At 42.2% G+C, this 25,299-nt stretch overlaps 1 protein-coding gene across 1 annotated transcript; it reads left to right on the forward strand.

Moving 5' to 3' along the window:
- Positions 1-447: 447 nt before the first annotated feature.
- LOC141273232 (trypsin-like) lies at positions 448-4,753 on the forward strand. The gene is made up of 5 exons (XM_073684802.1): positions 448-533; positions 677-830; positions 1,980-2,233; positions 2,500-2,636; positions 4,532-4,753. The coding sequence occupies exons 1-5, from the start codon at positions 494-496 to the stop codon at positions 4,679-4,681; spliced, it is 735 nt and encodes a 244-aa protein (XP_073540903.1). The 5' UTR covers positions 448-493; the 3' UTR covers positions 4,682-4,753.
- The last annotated feature ends 20,546 nt before the right edge of the window (positions 4,754-25,299 follow it).

A 25,299-nucleotide genomic window follows, 5' to 3' on the forward strand; every position in this document is an offset into this window, starting at 1 on the left:
GGCAAAGGCTATGGCACCCATGGTTGACTCCTCTGACTGGTATGATAGCAAAGACACAATACCACCACATACAAGTTACTTCTTCTACCAGAACCAAAAAGAAGACAATTATGGGTCCAGAAGGACTGGTCAGTGACTGGACACGAATACTGAAAATCTAACCAACTGTGGGGGAATCTTCCCTGCTCTGCTAGTGGTCAAACCTGCACACTAGATACGTGTGGGGTGAGTGTCAAACGAGGTGAACCACTGGACGGACAATATAACTTTGATCAAGACTTCAAAAATAAATTCTTATCATGGGAATTTTGTCATTAAGACCATTTGGAACTTCGGGCAATTGTCCATTTATTTACCACAAAGCGATTAATTTTAGAGAATTCCTTTCAATCAAGGACAGATGACCTTGGACCTGATCCCACCATGTTCCAGTGAAAATATATAAATAGGAAACAAGCCGGTGAACAAGTACAATTCGACTTAGAAATCAACCATGAAGCTTCTTGTAGTAGCAGTCCTTCTCGGAGTAGCAGGTATGAATACCAACAGAGACAATACAAAACCTACTACTATTAGGTGTCATTTATGATACAAGAGCAATTTTGTGTGGTAGATGGGCTTTTATTATTATTATATATGTTACTAAACTTTTTACTTTCTTTTTTTCATTTCACAGCGGCTTTCGACGACGATGATAAAATCGTCGGAGGTTACACCTGCAACAAAAACTCCATCCCCTACCAGGCATCTCTGAACTCTGGCTATCATTTCTGTGGAGGTTCTCTGGTTAACAGCTTATGGGTGATCTCTGCTGCTCACTGTTACAAGTCGTAAGTCCTAGTGAATTAAAGGGGGGTTTTGAGACTATAGCATTCATGACCAGTCCTTAGATTATCTGAATTATTGGGGGTCTGACAACTAATAATTGCTCTTCTAATATTTCTCTGTTCCACCAAGTGCTACTTATTCATTACTGTTTACCCACCTTATATTTGGTTGTGACTGTGCCTGGTACTACTGCTCAGTACTAATCACTTGCATGGAGTTCAGCTGCAGTACCAGACACAGTCACAACCAAATGTTCTATAAAAACCTCTTTAAATATAAAAAAAAATCCTTTATATGGAGTTTTTAAATGAAGAAATTCATCAATATTTTTTTGCACTTTTCTGTATACAAATATTGGTTAAAAGAAATGCTTAAAGATCAGAAGGGAAAAGAGTAAAAAATACATGAAAAATGTAAATGGAATACAATGGATGTTTGGTAAAACTGATCATAAAATGAGTCAAATAAATGAACATTTTAATGTATACAAGACAAGCCAGAAGATGTACAAATTTAGAAAGAAAAATGAAATTAAGAAAATGAGCTGCACCTTGAAAAGAATGAACCCTATAAGCAAGGGAAGTCATTTTTGTGGCTAAGACAATGGTCGGAGGTGTAACCTTTTTCCATGCTTAGTTCCTGACGTTTAGAATTACATAGTTACTTGTTGCTTCTCCCCCATATCACTAGGCTCTTATTAATACATGGGACCCAGGTAAAAAATGAAAATACATAATTTCTACACGAGTGAACACATTTCCAGGACCTTGGTCCAGAGTCCATGTCAGCAGGCCATAGCCATTGGACAGAAGTTCTGCAAACCGCCAAATACTTGCCAGAATCCCCATCTCCTCTTTTGTTAAGGCGACCTGGCACGACGTTGTGTGTATGTTACCAACAAGTAATATAGAAACGTAGACGAGTGACAGAAAAAGATCAAGTTTGCATGATGTTTTTCACATTTTTTTTTTTTTTTTTTTTACTTTTTTGGGAAAACTTCATTGTTAAATTCAACTGAATTATTCTCCATGAAAATAATAATTTTAAAGCATTATATATTTACATCACAAGGTATGAACTGGTTTTACTGCTGTGCTGGATCATAGTGACCCTATCACATTTCGATAAGAACATGTATATTTACACTATAGGAGCATTCAGGTTCGCTTGGGAGAGCATAACATTGAAAAAAATGAAGGTACCGAACAGTTCATCAACTCCGCCAAGGTCATTCGTCATGGAAGCTACAACTCCAGAACCCTGGACAATGACATCATGTTGATCAAGTTGTCTTCTCCCGCCACCCTCAACGCCTACGTCCAGGCTATTGGTCTGCCCAGTGGCTGCGCACCTGCCGGCACCAGCTGTCTGATCTCCGGATGGGGCAACACCCTCAGCAGTGGATGTAAGTCATCAAGTCACCATATATTCATAAACATCCTTACTTATTGCCTCAAATATCTGTATACTCGCTACATATTCACACACTGCAGACCTATAGATACCCATTAAATACAAACACTAAATCCTTGCATTAGCACAGGACTTGGACTTTTGTAGTGAAAGACAATGTTGCACTTGTTACGCCGGGGCCATATAGTCCATCACAGCTCCAAAGACAGTTAATACATACAGATATAATACAGTACTCGCGTGTTCTTTTTTTTGCAGCCAACTACCCCGATCTCCTCCAGTGCCTGAACGCCCCCATTCTGACTGCCTCCCAGTGTAGCAACGCCTACCCCGGAGAGATCACCAGCAACATGATTTGTGTTGGATATCTGGAAGGTGGCAAAGATTCCTGCCAGGTAAAATGTTATCTTGGTTCACCCACCCCTTCCAGTGTGATTGCCATTCCTTTGATCTGTATGTAGTCTAGAATCACAGATCATAAACAGTTAACACACTGAGCTGCTGTGTGGAATGCTGAGACATTGTGAGTGTGGACTGAGCATTGGCATGTCTGCCTTTTGCCTCCTATTTGCCTTCTATTTAAAAGAAAGTGTAAATTAAGCTCAGAAATGAGTTTGCATACTGAAAGATGCAGAAACCCAGATAGTAAGTTAGCAAGTATAGGAATAGCTAAAACTTGCCAATTATTGTGCCACCCCAGGGAACAAAGGTGCATATACAAAGCTCCATCCTGCACAACAGTGGTTGTAGTCTGCCCCAAGAGGAGAAAAGCTCTCCTGGATGATAGGGTCACTATTGCAGAGATAAGGGGAGAATTGACCACAAAAAGGAGAAAAGAGACTTATTCCTGTCAGTAAAGAGTGTATCTGCGGACAGAGTGCAGTTAGCTGCCATAAGAGTGTATATTACATACAGCAGAGAGGTGTAAAGAGGGCTACTTCAGACTTTGAGGTTTGCCACACAAGCCATGTCTGAAATCTGAGTGTGCCCAGACTTATCAAATCAGAGACAGCCAGATACAACTTTCTGTGCGTGAGTAACTAAGCGAGTTACTAAGAAAAGTGACAGTGATAAGAGACTGAGACCAGCCTTGTGGATGTTTTTTTGCACTGTACATTGAATGATATCAAGAGATAGTGTCTGATTGAACATTGAGCACTGTGACACAAGTGCTGCTGAAGTGTTTGCCAGCAGAATGTAGAAATTATGAGTAAAAAGGGTCACCATTGTTAGTTTACTGCTGTAAATCAACTTTCCACCTCTGGTGAAGACTGTTACATTTTAAAAAGATATTGTAATCATCACACTTGGTGCGTACTAGTGAGTAGAATCCACTTGAACTGTCGATGGTGTCATTGTGATATCACTGGCCAACTCTTTCCAATGACAGCCAAGGTATGCATAATACTTAAAGGGGACACCAAACACTGTTTCCAGGACCTCTTAAAGACACATTTTCAGGTCAGTAGGCAGAGTCCAAGATCATTAAGTACAGATCCAGATCACTAGTAACCTGTTCAGTTCAAAAGATAGGAGCCATATCACTAGGTTCCAATTACTAGGTACAGGTCCACATGACTATGCTCTGATCACTAGGTACAGCTCCACATCAGGTTATGATCACTAGATACATATCCACATTTCTAGGTTCTAATCACTAGGTACAGGTCCACATCACTAGGTTCTGATCACTAGGTGCAGGTCCACATCACTAGGTTCTGATCACTAGGTGCAGGTCCACATCACTAGGTTCTGATGACTAGGTACAGGTCCACATCACCAGGTTCTGAGGACTAGGTACAGGTCCACATTACCAGGTTCTGATGACTAGGTACAGGTCCACATCACTAGGTTCTGATCACTAGGTGCAGGTCCACATCACTAGGTTCTGATCACTAGGTGCAGGTCCACATCACCAGGTTCTGATGACTAGGTACAGGTCCACATCACCAGGTTCTGATGACTAGGTACAGGTCCACATCACCAGGTTCTGATGACTAGGTACAGGTCCACATCACCAGGTTCTGAGGACTAGGTACAGGTCCACATCACTAGGTTCTGATGACTAGGTACAGCTCCACATTTCTAGGATCTAATCACTAGGTACAGGTTCATATTACTAGGTCCAGGTCATTATTGCATGAACTCAGATTTTCAGGGTGTTATGGCCATTTAACGTATTGAGAAAAGCCACATAAAACCAACCTTTACGCTCTTGTAATGGGGCTTCTATAGTACATCTTAACATCTGCTTATCATGGACTTATAATAATATATTTCCTCTTCTCAGGGTGACTCTGGTGGACCCGTGGTCTGCAATGGACAGCTGCATGGTGTTGTCTCCTGGGGATACGGCTGTGCCCAAAGGAACTATCCTGGTGTCTACACCAAGGTCTGCAACTACAACTCCTGGATCTCCAACACTGTTACTGCCAACTAGACGCTTCATACGTCTTTTCTCTTGACACATTACATCAATCGTATCAATAAATGTGTCATTCTCATTAAGAAATTGTATTTCTTTTTTTAAAAAAAGAAACAAAAAACTATCTGAATAATAGAAATGTACTTAAAGATCTTAAATTCAGCTGAGTTTACCATTCTACTTGTGGCTTTACATAAGACTGCAACTTAAGCAGAAATTAAGGAGTATAATGATGCACAAAGCATAATATCAAAACACAGTCAATGAAAGAGTCGACTTTGCTGCACAGTGATATATAAAAATCACAAGGAGTTATGGAAAGACGTAAGAGCCTCTATCAAAATGTTATCATGGGGGCAAAGTTTCAGACTTCAGATATCCTCCATAACCCAAATGCAATCAGTAACATTTGTGAGTTTTTAAATAAACTGCATAGTTACAAAACATCATGGCCATCAAGAAGGCAGAAGTCCTGACAATATAGAAATCGGAGATGCACTGTCTACGTGATCAGATCACTTCCATTATTTACACTATCCTGTCATTATATAATAATAGATAACGTTTATACAGACCATATAAGTGATAATCGTACAATTATATCCAGTGAATCTACAGCAATGCTCTTTCTGATCGAGTCATTCACTTTTCCCATTTTTCCAACTGGCCCAGACCGCTATGACGACTTCTTCCAGTCACGACTCATTTGCAGTGTTTGCATTACAGAAACATTTGACTTCTCACAGTTTCAGCACTATTGTCACCTATTCCCAGCGTACACAAACTCCGCAGAAATATTGTTGTACTTAGTAAAATTAACCCCAAAATATACTGCCAAATAGACACCACCCCTGAAAACAATAATGCCCCCCGAAAATAATAGTGCCATGGTGTCCTGTACTGTGCACAAAACGATAAAAGTGTCATGCTTTCTGCCCCACATAGAAATAATGCCCACTATTGCGTTCCTTAAAAATAGTTTCCCCACTGTGACCTCTATGTAGTAAAACACCCTAAAAAATAATAATATCACAAAGTAATAATTTCCTCTAGAAATATCAATGCCTCTATTCTCCCCTTAGCAGAATTGTCATATCTTATTAAATTGGTAACATTGAAAACTACTGGAAACTACTTTGCAATTTACTTATTATAAAAAAAAAAAACTCTCAAGAATGGAAGGGTTTCTAATTCTATAGTTTACAGTTCGTTGCCAAGGTTACCATCCACCTACAAAAATTGGCGCTTGCGAGCTGTTTGCTATAAAGCTTCTAAGTGATGCTCTCATGAAGGCTGGATCACTGGCCCTGCACTCATATCATGCTGCAAAGGCAAAGCTGCCCCAGCTTCAAGCATAGAAAAATACTCAGCTTAGGCCAGTAATGCAACCCTTCTGCCAAACTGATAACCTTATGCTACCATAACTACTAAAATATTGCCCCATGTGTAAAATAATCTCGCATCTATAATACTGCCCCCTATGTACACGAATATAACTACTATAATACTGCTCCTATGTACAAGAATATAACTACTATAATACTGCCCTCTATGTACAAGAATATAACTACTATAATACTGCCCCCTATGTACAAGAATATAACTACTATAATACTGCCCCTATGTACAAGAATATAACTACTATAATACTGCCCCTATGTACAAGAATATAACAACTATAATACTGCCCCTATGTACAAGAATATAACTACTATAATACTGCCCCTATGTACAAGAATATAACTACTATAATACTGCCCCCTATGTACAAGAATATAACTGCTATAATACTGCTCCTATGTGCAAGAATAAAACTACTATAATACTGGTCCCTATATACAAGAATATTACTATAATACTGCTCCTATATATAAGAATATAACTACTATAATACTGCATCTATGTACAAGAATATAACTACTATAATACTGTATCCTATGTACAAGAATATAACTACTATAATGCTGCCCCTTATGTACAAGAATATAACTACTATAATACTGCTCCTATGTACAAGAATATAACTACCATAATACTGCTCCTATGTACAAGAATATAACTACTATAATACTGCCCCCTATGTACAAGAATATAACTACTATAATACTGCCCCCTATGTACAAGAATATAACAACTATAATACTGCATCTATGTACAAGAATATAACTACTATAATACTGCTCCTATGTACAAGTATATAACTACTATAATACTGCCCTATGTACAAGAATATAACTACTATAATACTGCTCCTATGTACAAGAATATAACTACTATAATACTGCTCCTATGTACAATAATATAACTACTATAATACTGCTCCTATGTACAAGAATATAACTACTATAATACTGCCCCCTATGTACAAGAATATAACTACTATAATACTGCTCCTATGTACAAGAATATAACTACTATAATACTGCTCCTATGTACAATAATATAACTACAGTAATACTGCTCCTATGTACAAGAATATAACTACTATAATACTGCCCCCTATGTACAAGAATATAACTACTATAATACTGCTCCTATGTACAAGAATATAACTACAAAGCACAAAAAAGAGAAAAAAGACGACAAAGGGGCCACTAATTTGAAAAAGATATTAGCAAAATTTATTATAAATAGTCAGGTACATAATGAGGGTAAGGAAAGATACAATAGGAAGAACTTAGAAACAACCCACTCCACATGACAATCTCCATAGTAAGTCCTCTATTATACATAAATACATCATTAATCTCAGACAATAGGAGCAAAGAAGATGTCACCATGGGGAGAGAAATGGATAACAACTCTGTACTAATTTCCCACGATGTTATATAGTAATGTCCTTATGACATGGAAAAAATGTATAGTGACTCACTCACTGATGTGTATACATATTCCCCAGAAAGTGTATGTATACATACCAAGGAACTCAAACCCACGTCACAAGGCAGTCAAAGGGCAGTCAGAAGTGGAGGGACCTGTAAGGAGAGCGTACACGTGGAGCAGGATGCCCCAACGCGCGTTTCGGTCACCCTTCGTCAGGGGGCATGTGGGTGAAATGAATGCATCCAATTTTATAGGCGCCAGATGGCAACAGAAATCGGAAATTATAGTGGTGTCACCATGGAAATGAAGACGCCGGCCGGCGTCCGCGTGGACCGGAAGTGACGCATGCGTCACCATGGAGAACAAGACGCCGGCCGGCGTCCGCGTCAAATGACATCCGGCAGCAGCAAGCGCTGCACCGGATATCAAAGGAGACACAGAGGGCAGGCAGACGTCAAGAGCCCCACAGCACGCATGCGTGCCAGGTCACAGCATTCCCATATATGTAAGTGCCAACGAAAATAATAATCGATTGTATGATTGGGAATAAAAAACACATATAAAAGGGGACAATACGAACACTGGTGCATGACAGCATATTATTTAAATTATTATAAATTATTTTAAAGGAGACCACAGTCAGAAGATTACATAATAGATAATGAATCAAAAAGGCCAAGTATATCATTAAAAGCAGCTAAATAGCTGCAAACCCCATACATCCATAAATATATCCAATAAAGGAAGATATATAAATATACATACATACATATATATATATATACACATACATAACACATATACACACATATATACATACATGCACATACACATACACATACACACACACATACACACATTAGAACCCACAGTCAGTGGGAACACAGAATGGAGTATAAAGATAATATATTAGGGGCCAAAAAAGATGACCTGATTCAAATCGATTATATATATCTTCTATTTTCCTATGGGTCACAACAGGGTGCATTAAACTAATCTGCAAATATTGCATTAAAGGTGCCTAAAGATGCCATACAGAAATTGGATATAGTACACACATATACATTTATTTATTTCCATCAAAGAAATGTCATATTTATGTTATATTAATTTAAACATCAAAGAAATATACACAGTGTATACCATAACCACACATTTATATATGCAAATAACACAAAGCATAGATGCACCCTGTTCTTCTCCATGTTCTCTTGTGGTATATGCAGTCTTTTGTGGATTCTAACGTCGATGAAACATTTTATATTCACACAGTCAGTGGAGCGGTCCCCAGAAAAAAGTGAACAGGAGACATCCAGATAAGAAGAAAATCCTAGATAATATACGAAAAAATAGCGGTAAGTAACAAAAATTAAAAACAAAGCTCCACACTATTGAACCAATTAAGATGTAATTGGATAGGAGTGGTGGCGGGTCAAAGGAAAGGAGAGTAGCTTATACTTTCATTTAAACACTTGGGGTGTAAGGTGTTAAGGGTCCAGATCCAACGGGACTCCAATTGGGCAAGTTTAAGCCCCACCTTGCCACCCCTTATATTAGGTACAATACAGTCAATACCTCTTATTTTGAACAGTGAAGCATTACAATCATGGTGGACCTTAAAATGGCGTGGTATAGTTTTAAGGGTGGATGTGTCCGTGTGGTCGGCTGCAGCTAAAATGCCCAAAACGTGTTCACGGATCCGTACTTTAAATTGACGGGTGGTCATGCCCACATATATAAGTCCACAGGGACATGTGGCAAAATCGATCACATATTTTGTAGTACAAGTAATTGCCCTATTAATTTTATAAGTCTTAGACCTATCAAAATTAAAAAATGTATCAATCCGTTCAACGTTTGGGCATGCTACTCATCGACCACAGGGGACACATCCACCTCTTCTTGTCTGCCCATTCAAGAATGTAGTGACCGCCGAACCTTCATAATGTGAGTGTACCAGGTAATCACGAAGATTCCTGGAGCGTCTGATAGAAATGGACGGCCTATCTGGGATAAACCGTGATAAGACATTGTCAGCTTTGAGAATATGCCATGATCGAGCAAGGATATTTCTCATACGGGAGAATTGGCAATGGAAATTAGTGACAAACCGCACTTGTTCATTATCATTTCCTCTTATTTGGCTACCATATATTAAACTGTGTCGAGACGAGAATTTTGCTTTGTTATATGCCCTCTTGATCATGCAACAGCTATAGCCTCTAGTATGGAATCTCTCTTTAAGTTCCGAGGCTTGCCTCTCAAAGTCGGCATCAGTGGAGCCAATCCTCCGGATTCGGAGGAACTGTCCCACCGGTACCGACTGAATCATGTGTCTAGGATGTGAAGATGTGGCATGCAGAAAAATGTTTGTTGACGTGAGCTTGCGAAACACAGTAGTTTGGAGACAATTGGATTCATCCCTCCTTAGGGAGACATCCAAAAACTCCACTTGATGTAGATTGAATTGATAGGTGAGATGAATATTGAAATCATTGAGATTCAACTGACCCATGAACATTTGTAGAGATGATAATGAACCATGCGAGATCATGAGGATGTCGTCGATGTAACGCGTCCAAAAGAGGACGCGGCACATCGCCTCCTCACGATCTGACAGGCAGAGGTCCCTTTCCCACAGACCCAGGAACAGATTAGCATAGGCGGGCGCAAAGGCTGCGCCCATGGCTGTCCCCTGGAGCTGCAGGAAAAAGGACCCATTGAATGTGAAAAAATTATGGTTAAGGGTAAATTCAAGTAGCTCAAGAATGAGCGACCTTAATGGTATTGGTAGAGTAGAGGTATCAAGAAAGAACTTGACCGCAGAGAGGCCATCAACATGTCTAATATTAGTGTAGAGTGACTCCACATCCGCAGTCACCAAGATGGTGCTGTCCTCAATGTACAGCCCGTCCACCTTCCTCAACAATTCACCAGTGTCCTTGAGAAAAGAGGGCAGGCACTCAACCAGCGGCTGCAGATGCGAGTCAATCCACCTATTAACATGTTCCAGGAAGTTTCCTCCTCCCGAGATGATTGGGCGACCAGGCGGAATAGCGGCATCCTTATGAATTTTGGGTAACAGGTAGAGTGTGGGAATGGTAGGTTCAGCTATCAAAAGGGCGGAGGCCAATTCCTGGGTGATAGTTTGGTCTGCTACAGCCCAATTAATAATAGATTTGAGTTCAGCCATATATGAGATAAGGGGGTTATAAGTAAGTTTTTTATAACAGATCTTATTGTTTAATTGTCGGTATGCCTCTTTCTCATACATTAACATTGGCCACACGACAATATTACCCCCTTTATCTGCAGGCTTGATTACGATATCAGGTAGTTGTTGTAACACATTCAACCTATCACGTTCATCCTTAGTTAAATTGTCACGTGAAATATGGCGGGGAAGCGCCAAGAATTCATCCGCGACAATTTTAACAAAAAGATCCACATTGGCGCATGACGTAAGAGGGGGAAACTTCCTAGACCGGGGACGTATAGAGTCCGGGATCTTACCTCCAATTGGAGTGTTGTGTTCAATGGACAGGTCCTCCAATATTCTCACCGCAGCCTGTTCCTCCTCTGTAGGAAAGAGATCATGGAGACCACCATCAAAAAAATGCCTCTTGAAAATCAAAGCCCTTGCAAAGATGTGTAAATCTTTGATAGCCGTGAAGACATCAAATTGGGCAGCTGGCGCAAATGATAGTCCCTTACTTAGAAGGGACATATCAGAATCTGTCAAAATATGGTTACTAAGGTTGATTACCTTAAAATCATTCCTCTTGTGGTCTGGTGATTTGTACTTCTGACATTTGTACGGATGGAAATTAGCTTCCCGCATTCTTTTATTGGAGGTGCCAGACCTTGTCATCATTGATGAAGAGGAAGCTTCAGAATGATCACTCAAGGATGTAGCAGAAGAATTGGATAATTTACGTGAAAGATTAGAAGCTTGCGTTCCAGATTTACGCCACAGATATACCTTTTTAAGATGGTAGTCTCTCATGTCTCTACTGAATTTAGACATCTGTGTGTCTTGAATCTTCTTAACAGTGGAATCCAACACCTTATCAATTTGTAGGTCGAAATTAGGGAGTTTCTCAGGTGGACAATTAGAATGGAAATCCGCTTGTGCCATATCGATTTGGGCATCCAATTCCGTAATAGATTGGGAGTTGAGATCTACCAATAGTTGCATCAATGACTATGAGCAATTAGTGCATGTTTCCTCCCATTTAGTAATAAATAATTCATTTTCTACTAAAAATGTGGGGGTTACACGTATAATAATAATAATAATAATAGTTTATTTTTATAGCGCCAACATATTCCGCAGCACTTTACAAATTTTAGGGGGGACTTATACAGACAATACAGAATAAGCATATCTCATATCGAACGGAGTGAGGGCCCTGCTCGCGAGCTTACAGTCTATGAGGAAGTGGGGGAGACACAAAAGGTAAAAAGTACATATATTGTATAATGCAGCCTTGATATACTGAATAGGATAAATAATAATACATGGACTGGTCGCCAGCCAGTATGTGTGCAGTCCTGACAGAGGCTTTTATGTGCATGGTTGGTTTGAACCCGAAGTTGAAGAAGATTTTAATATGGGGGAAAGCTGGGATGGACAGAGTGTGTTTAGGTGATACGCCAGTCTAAAGAAATGTGTTTTTAGGGTTCGCTTGAAACTGTGGGTATTGGGAATTAATCGAACTGTCCTGGGTAGTGCATTCCAGAGAATTGGCGCAGCACGCGAGAAATCTTGGAGACGGGAGTGGGAAGTTCGGATTATGGAGGATTTTAGTTTCAAGTCATTTGCAGAACGGAGGGCACGTGTAGGGTGGTAGACTGAGACAAGGGAGGAGATGTAGGGGGGTACTGAAGCATGGAGCGCTTTGTGGGTAAGCGTGATAAGTTTAAAACGAACTCTATATTGGATGGGCAACCAATGCAATGACTGGCACAGGGAAGAGGCATCTGAGTAGCGGTTGGCGAGGAATATGATCCTGGCTGCTGCGTTCAGGACGGATTGGAGAGGGGAGAGTTTAGTAAGAGGGAGACCAATTAGTAGAGCGTTGCAATAGTCAAGACGAGAATGAATAAGAGCGACAGTAAGAGTTTTTGCCGAGTCAAAGGTGAGAAAAGTCCTGATTCTTGAGATGTTTTTGAGGTGTAGATGACATGAACGAGCGAGTGATTTGATGTGAGGAGTGAAAGAAAGATCTGAAGTACACGTAGTCCACGTGGGATCATTTGACGAGTAATATATTTTCCCAGAAATGCCCTGTTCCACCATAATCTTGTTCTTTTAATAAGTAGTTTTTGGATTGACAATGATTTTTCATCCCAACTCTGATCAGCCACCACAACACCATCCGTCACATTACCCCCAAAGGCCTGATCAATCTGCGACAGCCAGGATTTTTCCTTGGCCTTATAGTCCATATTGCCAGAAAAGAAAATACCTGTGCAAAACACAGCACAAAAAGTGTAAAACACACAATTCATGGAGAAAGGGTAGTGTATGCACCCTAATTCGGGTGTATCTTCTAAATTAACATTATATTTCTTTCCATAGTGAACACTACCTAAAATGGACTAAATAAACCCCATCGCCAAAAATACATACAAAGCACAAAAAATAGAAAAAAGACGATAAAGGGGCCACTAATTTGAAAAAGATATTAGCAAAATTTATTATAAATAGTCAGGTACATAATGAGGGTAAGGAAAGATACAATAGGAAGAACTTAGAAACAACCCACTCCACATGACAATCTCCATGGTAAGTCCTCTATTATACATAAATACATCATTAATCTCAGACAATAGGAGCAAAGAAGATGTCACCATGGGGAGAGAAATGGATAACAACTCTGTACTAATTTCCCACAATGTTATATAGTAATGTCCTTATGACATGGAAAAAATGTATAGTGACTCACTCACTGATGTGTATACATATTCCCCAGAAAGTGTATGTATACATACCGAGGAACTCAAACCCACGTCACAAGGCAGTCAAAGGGCAGTCAGAAGTGGAGGGACCTGTAAGGAGAGCGTACAATATAACTACTATAATACTGCTCCTATGTACAAGAATATAACTACTATAATACTGCCCCTTATGTACAAGAATATAACTACTATAATACTGCTCCTATGTACAAGAATATAACTACTATAATACTGCATCTATGTACAAGAATATAACTACTATAATACTGCTCCTATGTACAAGAATATTACTACTATAATACTACTCCTATGTACAAGAATATAAATACTATAATACTGCCCCCTAGGTGCAGGAATATAACTAATATAATACTGCCCCCTATGTACAAGAATATATCAACTATAATACTGCATCTATGTACAAGAATATAACTACTATAATACTGCTCCTATGTACAAGAATATAACTACTATAATACTGCCCCTATGTACAAGAATATAACTACTATAATACTGCTCCTATTGTAATGCAGCGACTTGCTGGCATTACGGTAATGGTCCAGGATGTGTTTTTCCTGACCATGTACCTTCACCCTCAGGTGACTGGTCACATGACTGTGACATAGCACAGGTCCGGCACGCACAGAATGTCTGACTGATCACATGTCTGTGACATCAGCAAGGTCCTGTCAGTATGTGTGTGTGTGTGCACGGGATGCATATATAAACCCTGCTTGATGGGAGACAGGTGTGTTCTGTGAGAGAGGCGTAAGGCCTGTTCCCGTGTGTGTGGGACACCGACCGTGTGAGGCCTAGTGAGGCCAAGTGAAGCCTGGTGCCTGAAAGGCAGAGCCTGGATCCTGTGTGGATGCTAGTGGCCTTGGAAGGCAGAGGCTTGAGTAAGAGTCCTGAAAGGCAAAGCCTGGATCCTGTGTGGATGTCAGTGGCCTTTGAGGGAACGATGGCTAGAGACCCCCACCTGGGAAGCCGCAAAGCCACAGTGGTGGCGGAGTAATGGACTGAGACAGCTAAACCCGGCAAAGGTAATACCCTGTGTTATATGGACATTGCTATGTTATTACCTTGCTGAAGGCTGTACCTGGAGCAAGTGGGCCGGTGTGTCACTTGGCTCGTGAATATTATATATATGTGTGTCGGCGTGCCACTGAGTTGGACCCGGTCATATGCGGTTTATGAAGTAATAAACTGCTGGGCATTGTTTAAAAACGGAAAGACATTGCACGCGTGCATTGATTGTTGCAGCGAAGCGAGTATCCCCCATTATGATGTCTAGCGCTGCCTTACATATGGTTCGAGAGTGCGGGCAGCTGCAGTCTGGTTGCTAGGGGCAACGGCACAGGACGAGTGTGGATTAAAGCATCTGGCTGCAACTCGGTGGGGTTGCGAAGATTAGCGTTGCACTCAAACCTGGTTTGCTGTGGCTCGGCGGGGCTCATGAAGTTTAAAGCATCCGGCTGCAACTCGGCGGGGTTGCGAAGGTTGTCGTCGCACTCAAATCCGGTTTTGCTGTGGCTCGGCGGGGTCAAGAAGATTTTTCCGGGGAGAGCGGTGTGTGAGTTGTGTCCTGAGGAAATGCAGGAGCAGATAAAAATGGCTGTGAAAGGAGCAGCAACTGAGTCTGAAGCTATTGAGCGATTAGAGCGATTAAAGTGCCTGTTAAAACCGGAGCAGGAATTTGAGAAACGTCTACTGGACATGGTGCTGGGACCGCTGGAGCCGTGGGCACCATATAGACAGGCGGCAGCGGACCATTCCTTGAACTCTCCGGGGGCGCCCTTCTTGTCCCAGAGTGCCCGGGGAGGTGGTAAGAGCTGTTGTGAACTGAGTCCTAAGACTATTGTTGATTTTTCTGGTAAAAATTCCCCTGCCGCTGTGGTTGTTAAAAATGGGGCGGAGTCTACAAAAGGGGCGGTTGTTCAAAACAGCGTGGAGGATAGAAAATCAAAAAAAAATTACTGGTGGTGGGTTGGTACCTCCTAAAAATGACAATGTGACTGTTGATAACAGGCAAAAAAGAAGCAAGACAAAAATATATCTCATACCCTACCATAATTATATATAAATGTAAAGCAAAATTGCATAATAAATATAGGGTACTTAGTGAACTATTTTTGATCAAAAAAAGTATACAAGCCGTCCCACCAGCGGCAAGGTGACCCTAAATTGGGACGGTACCTATACTGCCTATATTAAAAACCTTACTGTATATCAAAGTTGAAGTAATGCATATAAAAGGGTAGACAAATAGGACCGGGTCCCAACTCCAGACCACCTAGGCCCGTGGTAAGCTACATATATACCAATCAGCTCAACAAAGGGCATGCCACACCCTTAAATTGCACAGAATGCAAACAAGTCAAAAAACCAGACAATGTGAACTGAGGTCTAAGATGGCAGACATACAAGAAACAGAGGCATGTTCACACTAGCAAAAAAGAAGCAAGACAAAAATATATCTCATACCCTACCATAATTATATATAAATGTAAAGCAAAATTGCATAATAAATATAGGGTACTTAGTGAACTATTTTTGATCAAAAAAAGTATACAAGCCGTCCCACCAGCGGCAAGGTGACCCTAAATTGGGACGGTACCTATACTGCCTATATTAAAAACCTTACTGTATATCAAAGTTGAAGTAATGCATATAAAAGGGTAGACAAATAGGACCGGGTCCCAACTCCAGACCACCTAGGCCCGTGGTAAGCTACATATATACCAATCAGCTCAACAAAGGGCATGCCACACCCTTAAATTGCACAGAATGCAAACAAGTCAAAAAACCAGACAATGTGAACTGAGGTCTAAGATGGCAGACATACAAGAAACAGAGGCATGTTCACACTAGCAAAAGGTACCGTCCCAATTTAGGGTCACCTTGCCGCTGGTGGGACAGCTTGTATACTTTTTTTGATCAAAAATAGTTCACTAAGTACCCTATATTTATTATGCAATTTTGCTTTACATTTATATATAATTATGGTAGGGTATGAGATATATTTTTGTCTTGCTTCTTTTTTGCTAGTGTGAACATGCCTCTGTTTCTTGTATGTCTGCCATCTTAGACCTCAGTTCACATTGTCTGGTTTTTTGACTTGTTTGCATTCTGTGCAATTTAAGGGTGTGGCATGCCCTTTGTTGAGCTGATTGGTATATATGTAGCTTACCACGGGCCTAGGTGGTCTGGAGTTGGGACCCGGTCCTATTTGTCTACCCTTTTATATGCATTACTTCAACTTTGATATACAGTAATGTTTTTAATATAGGCAGTATAGGTACCGTCCCAATTTAGGGTCACCTTGCCGCTGGTGGGACGGCTTGTATACTTTTTTTGATCAAAAATAGTTCACTAAGTACCCTATATTTATTATGCAATTTTGCTTTACATTTATATATAATTATGGTAGGGTATGAGATATATTTTTGTCTTGCTTCTTTTTTGCTAGTGTGAACATGCCTCTGTTTCTTGTATGTCTGCCATCTTAGACCTCAGTTCACATTGTCTGGTTTGTTGATAACAGGGTAGCTCCAGTAGAAGGGGGTGACGTCAAAGAGGGAGGTGACCTGTTAGTCCACAACACCATGGAGAGTGACACAGACCCCGTAGCTGACTGTGACACTATGAAAGTAGAGAGAGAGTTCAGTCAGGAGGGGTTAGACGAGGTGAGAGAGTCCCCATCTCCTCGACGCCGCAAGGGCCACAAAAAGGTTGCTCCTGTAGACTTGGCTGAAAATGAAAATAAAGAGAATGTAGTACTGTGTGCCTTTGCTTCAAGTGTGGATCCTCCATTAGAGGTAGAAGAGGAGGTGACGTTGCCAGTAGCAACCTCCGGTACGGTACCGAGTCAGAAGGATCTGACAGTCCTGAAAGAGGAGGCGGCCAGTCGTGACCAAGAGCTGGAGCCTATCAGCCAGCAGTGTCAGAGTGACCTGGAGATCGTGTCCTCAGACCAGCCGAACCTGGAGTCTGAAAGGCAGAAATTATACCCAGCTGTGAGGAATTTACAGCGAGACCTGAAGGGAAGCAACGAGGAAATTAACCAGTGGAAGGAAATGTTTTACGCAATTAAGGAGGACGGGCGCAAAATCAAGGAAGAGGTTTTGCAGTTGAAGCTTGAGAAGGAGGCGCGGCAGGATGGTGTTTCTGGACGCGAACAAATTCTAGAACTACTGCGCAAACAGCTCAACCAGGAGCTGTGTGACTCCAAGAAGGAGTGTGGTCAATGCAGTAGGGAACTGCAACAGAGTAAGAGAGATTATGAGGATCTCCTCAAGGTGAAGGAAAAACTAGAGGAGGATAAGGCGGGTGCAGAGCAAGTGCGCCAAGTGGTTGAGACCACTCTGCAAGACACCCGTGAGGAGAATGATGATCTCCGGGGAAAGACCCTAGATCTGGAAGCTCAGGTGAAGGAGCTACAGATGTCCTGTGATACTCTCCAGAAGGCGGAGACGTACCGTAAGGAAACAGTCAGCAAGATGGAAGCTGAGCGAGAGAAGATGGAGGAGTCCATCTGAAAAGCCACAGACCAGGGCCAGGAATTGACCGCTGGTGATGGGAGGTATGAAGCAGATACCTCCTCGAGTGATGTGGGCTCGGAGGATTCGGTGGATGTCGGAGCCGAGATCAAGCAGCTCAAGGAATTGCTACAAGCCCAGTGGACGCAAGAGAAGCGTGAGAGACTGGCTATTGAGAGCCGAGTGGGCGCATTGGAGACAGAGAGGTCTGAGAGAGCTTTGCTGCTGGAAGAGCAGTTGAAGCAGGAAGAGCTTCAGAGATGGACTGCTGAGAGGCGAGTAACTGAGCTGGAAGGAGAAGTTTTAGAGCTCAAAGGTCGCCTAGCAAAGTGTCACGCGGTGAACGAGGTCTCCTTGGAGAAGGAAAAGGGCGAACACGTTGCACTCACACCCTTATACCATGAGAAGGTGGACCTGAGGAGTAGAGATGAGCGTTGTTCTACTCGAACTGTTCGCCAATCTCAAATTCGAGCTGTTTTGGGCGGTGTTCGAGCCGTTCGGCGAACACGAACAATTTGTGAAAAATTCGGCTGTTCGAGGTTATGTTCGATAACTGTTCGTGCACCAAAATCATAACTGGATTTTTTCTCAGTAATGATGAAAATTAATGTTAATACGCAGTTTGAGTGTACAGCGGGGTGGGGGGAGGGGCAGGGGATGGATCTCTGCAGGAACAATGAAGATCTCCATTTTTTTTTCTCTTTCCCGCATTTACAGTGGGGAGGTGCAATCTGTCAGCCTATCAGCAGCGCACACACGGAGCGAAGTGCTTTTTTTCACACAAGCAAGGGCATGTGTCATTGGCAGTGTATGTCACATGTCCTTGCCCTATAAGACCAAGCCATTTTCCCCGTCGCCACCATTTTCTCACTGCTGCAGCTGCGTGTTAGACGGTACCGCTGTTGCTGTGTGCGCTATACCTTGTTAATTTCAAGCCAATTTTCGCACAAATCTACAGATAGCTTGGGAGTAGGGAATAGTTGTGATTGCAGTCCTTTTAAGGACTAGGTTACAGCATTTCCTATGACTTTTATCAGGCAGGTCTGTGCTCTTAAATAGATAGATTGTGGGAGTAAAGACTAATTGTAATTGGAGTCCTTTTCAGGACTAGGTTACATCAGTTCCTATCAGTTTTTGCCAGGCAGGTCTGAGCCAGTGCTGTGCAAGTTTTTTTCACAGCATTTGGCTGAATCTAGCAAAGCTAATCCTTTTTGGCCTATTGCAGAGTGTGTTAGTCAGTGGAGTAGCCTATCTGTGTTGCAAGATATACCACCTGTGTATAGAATACCAATTTTTTTACTGCACCTAGTGAAGTAAAATCTTTTGGGCATAGCATCATTCTATTAGTCCATCTATACTGACCTCCATCAGGTTGCAAATTGAAAATAATTTTTTTCTGCATCTAGCTCTGAAAAAATATTGGGCTTCTAGCTGTGTGTGGGACTTGTTGTATTAGTCCATCTATACTGACCTCCATCAGGTTGCAAACTGAATATATTTTTTTCTGCATCTACCTCTGAAAAAATATTGGGCTTCTAGCTGTGTGTGGGACTTGTTCTATTAATCCATCTATACAGACCTCCATCAGGTTGCAAACTGAATATATTTTTTTCTGCATCTACCTCTGAAAAAATATTGGGCTTCTAGCTGTGTGTGGGACTTGTTGTATTAGTCCATCTATACTGACCTCCATCAGGTTGCAAATTAAAAATAATTTTTATCTGCATCTACCTCTGAAAAAATATTTGGGCTTCTAGCTGTGTGTGGGACTTGTTCTATTAGTCCATCTATACTGACCTCCATCAGGTTGCAAATTAAAAATAATTTTTATCTGCATCTAGCTCTGAAAAAATATTTGGCCTTCTAGCAGTGTGTGGGACTTTCTCTATTAGTCCATCTATACTGACCTCCATCAGGTTGCAAATTGAATATAATTTTTATCTGCATCTAGCTCTGAAAAAATATTTGGCCTTCTAGCAGTGTGTGGGACATTCTCTATTAGTCCATCTATACTGACCTCCATCAGGTTGCAAATTAAAAATAATTTTTATCTGCATCTACCTCTGAAAAAATATTTGGGCTTCTAGCTGTGTGTGGGACTTGTTCTATTAATCCATCTATACAGACCTCCATCAGGTTGCAAACTGAATATATTTTTTTCTGCATCTACCTCTGAAAAAATATTGGGCTTCTAGCTGTGTGTGGGACTTGTTGTATTAGTCCATCTATACAGACCTCCATCAGGTTGCAAACTGAATATATTTTTTTCTGCATCTACCTCTGAAAAAATATTGGGCCTTCTAGCAGTGTGTGGGACTTTCTCTATTAGTCCATCTATACTGACCTCCATCAGGTTGCAAATTCAAAATAATTTTTTGTCTGCATCTAGCTCTGAAAAAATATTGGCCTTCTAGCAGTGTGTGGGACTTTCTCTATTAGTCCATCTATACTGACCTCCATCAGGTTGCAAATTGAATATAATTTTTATCTGCATCTAGCTCTGAAAAAATATTTGGCCTTCTAGCAGTGTGTGGGACTTTCTCTATTAGTCCATCTATACTGACCTCCATCAGGTTGCAAATTGAATATAATTTGTATCTGCATCTAGCTCTGAAAAAATATTTGGCCTTCTAGCAGTGTGTGGGACTTTCTCTATTAGTCCATCTATACTGACCTCCATCAGGTTGCAAATTGAATATAATTTTTATCTGCATCTAGCTCTGAAAAAATAGTTGGCCTTCTAGCAGTGTGTGGGACTTTCTCTATTAGTCCATCTATACTGACCTCCATCAGGTTGCAAATTAAAAATAATTTTTATCTGCATCTACCTCTGAAAAAATATTTGGGCTTCTAGCAGTGTGTGGGACTCATTGTATTTGGCCATCTATACCAAGCTCCACCAGCTTTGAAATTAATAATAATTTTTAGCTGCATCTAGCCCTGAAAATAATTTTTCCCAATAGTGGTAGCAATAGAAATATGGGGCGCGCGCCTGGCTAACAAAAATATACGCTTCATAACACAAAACACCAGCCTAGCGCACTGCATTAATAAGATGGCATCATCGTCTCTCCCAGTGCTAGGCCTACTACGCAGGCTAGTATTCCTGTGCCTAAAACACAATGTATGGGTCTGCGCTAGCCACTATGCTGAGGGGTATAAAGCTGCTGCTAATGCTTTATAACAATTCAATTGGCAGATTTTCACAGAGCTCTTCCACAACGCCCACCCATCGGGCAACAGTTGCCCACCCTCCCTATGGGATCTAGTGGCGAATAGTTGATGCCATTAATCAGAGCGTCAGTTGCCCCGTCAACGTGGCAAGCATACGGTAAGGCATGGGAAGAGTGGACACGACTAGTAGCAGGCAGACGGGTTGACCAATGTGAACAAGCCAGATCACAAGTCACCATAGAATTTCTCCACCAGCTAATGATGAGGGGCATATCAGGGGCGTCAGCGCAGCGGTGTCTGACCGGAGTAGCATTTCACTTCCAACTACTGAATTGGGGAGATGTGACAAAGATTCATCATCAGACAATCCATAAAAGGGTGGAAAAGGGGTCAGCCAAGTCAGGAATGTAGACGTCCCGTCCCGTGTCACTAAAACTGATTTATCACATCTTATCCCTAACACCATTAACATGACACTCACAATTTGAAGCAACACTAATGTCTACTGCATTTGTGATCGCCTTCTTCGGGGCGCTATGTATAAGCGAATTAGTCCCTCAATCCAAAATTACCACCAGTGGACGCTTATTACACCAGGAAGTAGTCATAGCCAATAATGCAATACGTGTACGCATACACCAATCGAAAACGGTTCCAGCGGGCAGGGGTACTTGGGTACTTCTACAACCCACAAACGGTACACTGAGTCGGGTAACAATAGTAAAAACATATCTAACCATCAGATCACAAAGTAATTTCTTCGTATCACACATTGATGGAACGCCATTATCAAGATACCTGTTCCAAGCTATATTTAATAAATGCATAACATCGGCAGGGAACCACCCCAAAGATTACGGGACACACTCATTCCGCATAGGTGCGGCCACGGAAGCAGCAAGAGCAGGACTGTCAGAAACGGAAGTTCAGAGGATAGGGAGATGGCGATCCACGTGTTTGGCGAGATACATAAGACCGGACTTGTTATCCTAACGTGGTTTGTTTCTTTTACAGGTGACGCTAAGCCAACAGTGTGAGTGATAGGCCACTCGTATATATATTGGGCACAAAAAAGGGCGAAAGTCCGCCCAGGCGGGAGGAAATTAGAGTTTCATAACACATATTTCAACTGGAGAGGTATTAGAGGCCTGCTATGGCCACAGGTACTAATGGAGGTAATCAAGGTAGGGAGAGAGGCAAGAGGTCCGGTCATCTTAGTTATACAGGCCGGGGGAAACAACCTAGGTCATCACAAGAGCGCATAACTAATGGCAATAATGAAACTAGACACTGAGCGCTTCAGAGAATTTTTCACAAAATTAGCTATAGTATGGTCAGAGATTGTGCCGATAGCGGTATGGCAAGGTGCGCGAGACATCACGGCCATCGAATGGACAAGGCGGGTAATAAATATTCGGATGGCAAAATTTAGAAGAGACAGAGGCGGTGTAGTGATACGACACCGACAACTGGAAGGAGATAAAGCAGGCCTCATACGGCCCGACGGTGTTCACTTAATAGATATTGGACTGGACATATTCCTGTCAGGACTCCAGGACGGAGTGGAACAAGCGTTAAGAGTGATGGGTGGGGGTCAGAGTCCTGCATACGAGTACGCTGGATCCTCCGTGGCCTGGAAATAGAAAGGACATGTTGGAGAGTTACACTTGTTGGCCAACTTGCCGGAGTGGGGACCCAGGGCATGCTGCAACAAGCTGAATTATTTTAGAAATAAAATGCCTTTCTAATGGAATGAGTATAAAGAGTTAATAAAGCTGTGACCGATCCTCACCCATCCAGTTGTAAGAGTTACATTATTGGGTTGTCCATGAAAGGGGGGAGGTAGGGGGGCTGAGCATCTGGGTTTGGTTGGGGGTCCCCACAGTCTGCCTAGGCTAGATTAATTTAAAAATTCTTATTAGATACACAGGCGGTGCAGCTTGCTTCGCAGCTGGGCTACTACGCCCAAAGTATTGCTTAGGCTAGATGCAGTTAAAAATTCTACGCTGACTAGCAGACACTGAAGATTTGGAGCAGACCTCTGAGTAAACAGCTCTTCAAACTCAACCATCTGTGTTACCCCAAGCCATAGTGTATGTAGTTTCTTACAGTTAAAAGGGGGGGGTGCGACCCAACCCACCTGGAATTGACGATGCCAACGTCACGTAAGACACAGCAAGGGGACTCCCAAAATTGTGGCACAGACACCACTTAACCCTAGAACGCATACCTGTGGCCTTGCAGGCCCGCCCAGTTAATTGTTTTCTATTTTCTGCAAGATTGCTTTAGTTAGAATTTTGAAACTCTAGGTATTCTTCATGTATATAGTTGTTTGTCATTTGAGTTTGAGTTATTCCATGTTATTTGCACACGGGCCTAAAGGGCCCCAGGTATGTGAAAGTGTAGATTTTTATGGTCATGCGTTCTAGGGTTAAGTGGCATCAATTGCCCCACTGTTGTTAAAACGGTTGGTGAGGTGATTTTACCAAATCCCCAAGCTTTTAGTCTCCCAAGGATGACACAGGGGTAGAAATGTCCTTGCGAATCCATGATTTGATCATCTTTATGAACGTGAGTCTGTCTACATTCTCAGTGGACAGCCGCGTGCGCTTATCTGTCAGCACACCACCAGCAGCGCTGAACACACGTTCAGAGAGAACGCTGGCTGCATGGCATGACAAGATCTCCAAGGCGTGAGTGGCGAGCTCTGGCGATTTTTCAAGATTGGAATACCAAAATGAGCAAGGGTCCAGTGACACAGTCATGGCTTCGATGTTCACTTGGAGATTCTCCTGTACCATCCTCTCTAGGCATTGACTATGTGTCAGACTTCTTGTCTCCTGTGGCCTTGCAAAGGATGGTCTAAAAAAGTGGTGAAACGATTCCACAAAATTGCTGTTACCAGCAGATACTGTGTTACTGTTACTGTTTGAGTGATGAAGACTCGACAGTCCCAGTTGGCAAGTTAGAACTGTGAGATTCACTACGTGCACCACTGGTGTTTTGTGGAAAAGCACATGTAAGATTCTGCAACAGATACTCCTGCATTCGTCAATACCTTTTTATGGCAGGAATTATTTCGGCAAATATACTTTTGTACCGAGGATCTAAGAGTGTGGCAACCCAGTAGTCGGGATTACTTCGAATTCTGACAATCCGGGGGTCATGTTGCAGGTAGTGCAGCAAGAAGGCACTCATGTGTCTTGCGCATCCAGAAGGACCAAGTCCTTGTTGTGTTGGTAGCGAGGTAAGAATCATGCTTCCTTCCTCTGCCCTCTCCCTCCAACCTCGCACAACAGAAATGTGATCAAGGTCTCCCTCATCTGATGAGTCTTCCATGCCCATTGCCAGTTCGTCCTCCACTTCTTCCTCGGCTCCTGCACCTTCCTCAACAGTTTGGCTGCTACCATTCGCCCTGGTTAATCCCTCTCCCCCACCCTCCCATGCCTGCCGCCTTGGTGCTGCCAACCGTCTGGACCTTGGAGATGTTATCCCTTCTGCATACGACTCCTCCTCTACTTCCTCCACCTCCTCTTGTCCCACCACCTGACTCCGAATTCTGTTTAACATGTGCTCCAGCATGTAAATCACCGTAATAGTCATGCTGATAATGGCATCGTCAGCACTAAACATCTTCGTCGCCATTTCAAGACTGTGCAGAAGGGTTCATAGGTCCCTGATCTGAGACCACTCCTCCAGCGTGATTTGCCCCACCTCTGGATCTCGTTGGCCCAGGCTATACGTCAGAACGTATTGCACCAGGGCTTGTCGGTGCTGCCACAGTCGCTGCAACATGTGCAGAATTGAATTCCACCGTGTCGGCACATCGCATTTCAGCCGGTGAACTGGCAGGCCCAACGACTTCTGTAGAGATGTAAGTCGTTGAACTGCGGGATGCGAACGGCGGAAGTGAGCACACAGCGACCGTGCACTCTGCAGAAGGCCTTCTAGTTCGGGATAGTGGGCTAAAAATTGCTGGACAACCAGGTTCAACACGTGAGCCATACAAGGCACGTGTGTGACATTGCCCCGGCGAAGTGCCGCACCCAGGTTTGCAGCATTGTCGCACATGGCCTTCCCTGGTTGCAGGTCCAGTGGAGACAACCTTTCATGAAACTGGGTCTCCAGAGCTGA

Source organism: Phyllobates terribilis, unplaced genomic scaffold, assembly GCF_046119375.1.
Source record: "Phyllobates terribilis strain yellow unplaced genomic scaffold, ASM4611937v1 Scaffold_5__5_contigs__length_657084704, whole genome shotgun sequence".
Taxonomy (NCBI): domain Eukaryota; kingdom Metazoa; phylum Chordata; class Amphibia; order Anura; family Dendrobatidae; genus Phyllobates; species Phyllobates terribilis.

Bases quoted from the DNA above. Each gene is read 5' to 3' on its own strand.
- LOC141273232 (XM_073684802.1), top strand. From the start codon at position 494: ATGAAGCTTCTTGTAGTAGCAGTCCTTCTCGGAGTAGCAG. The intron at 831-1,979 runs GTAAGTCCTAGT...TTTACACTATAG, and splicing joins GCTGCTCACTGTTACAAGTC to GAGCATTCAGGTTCGCTTGG. The intron at 2,637-4,531 runs GTAAAATGTTAT...TCCTCTTCTCAG, and splicing joins GTGGCAAAGATTCCTGCCAG to GGTGACTCTGGTGGACCCGT.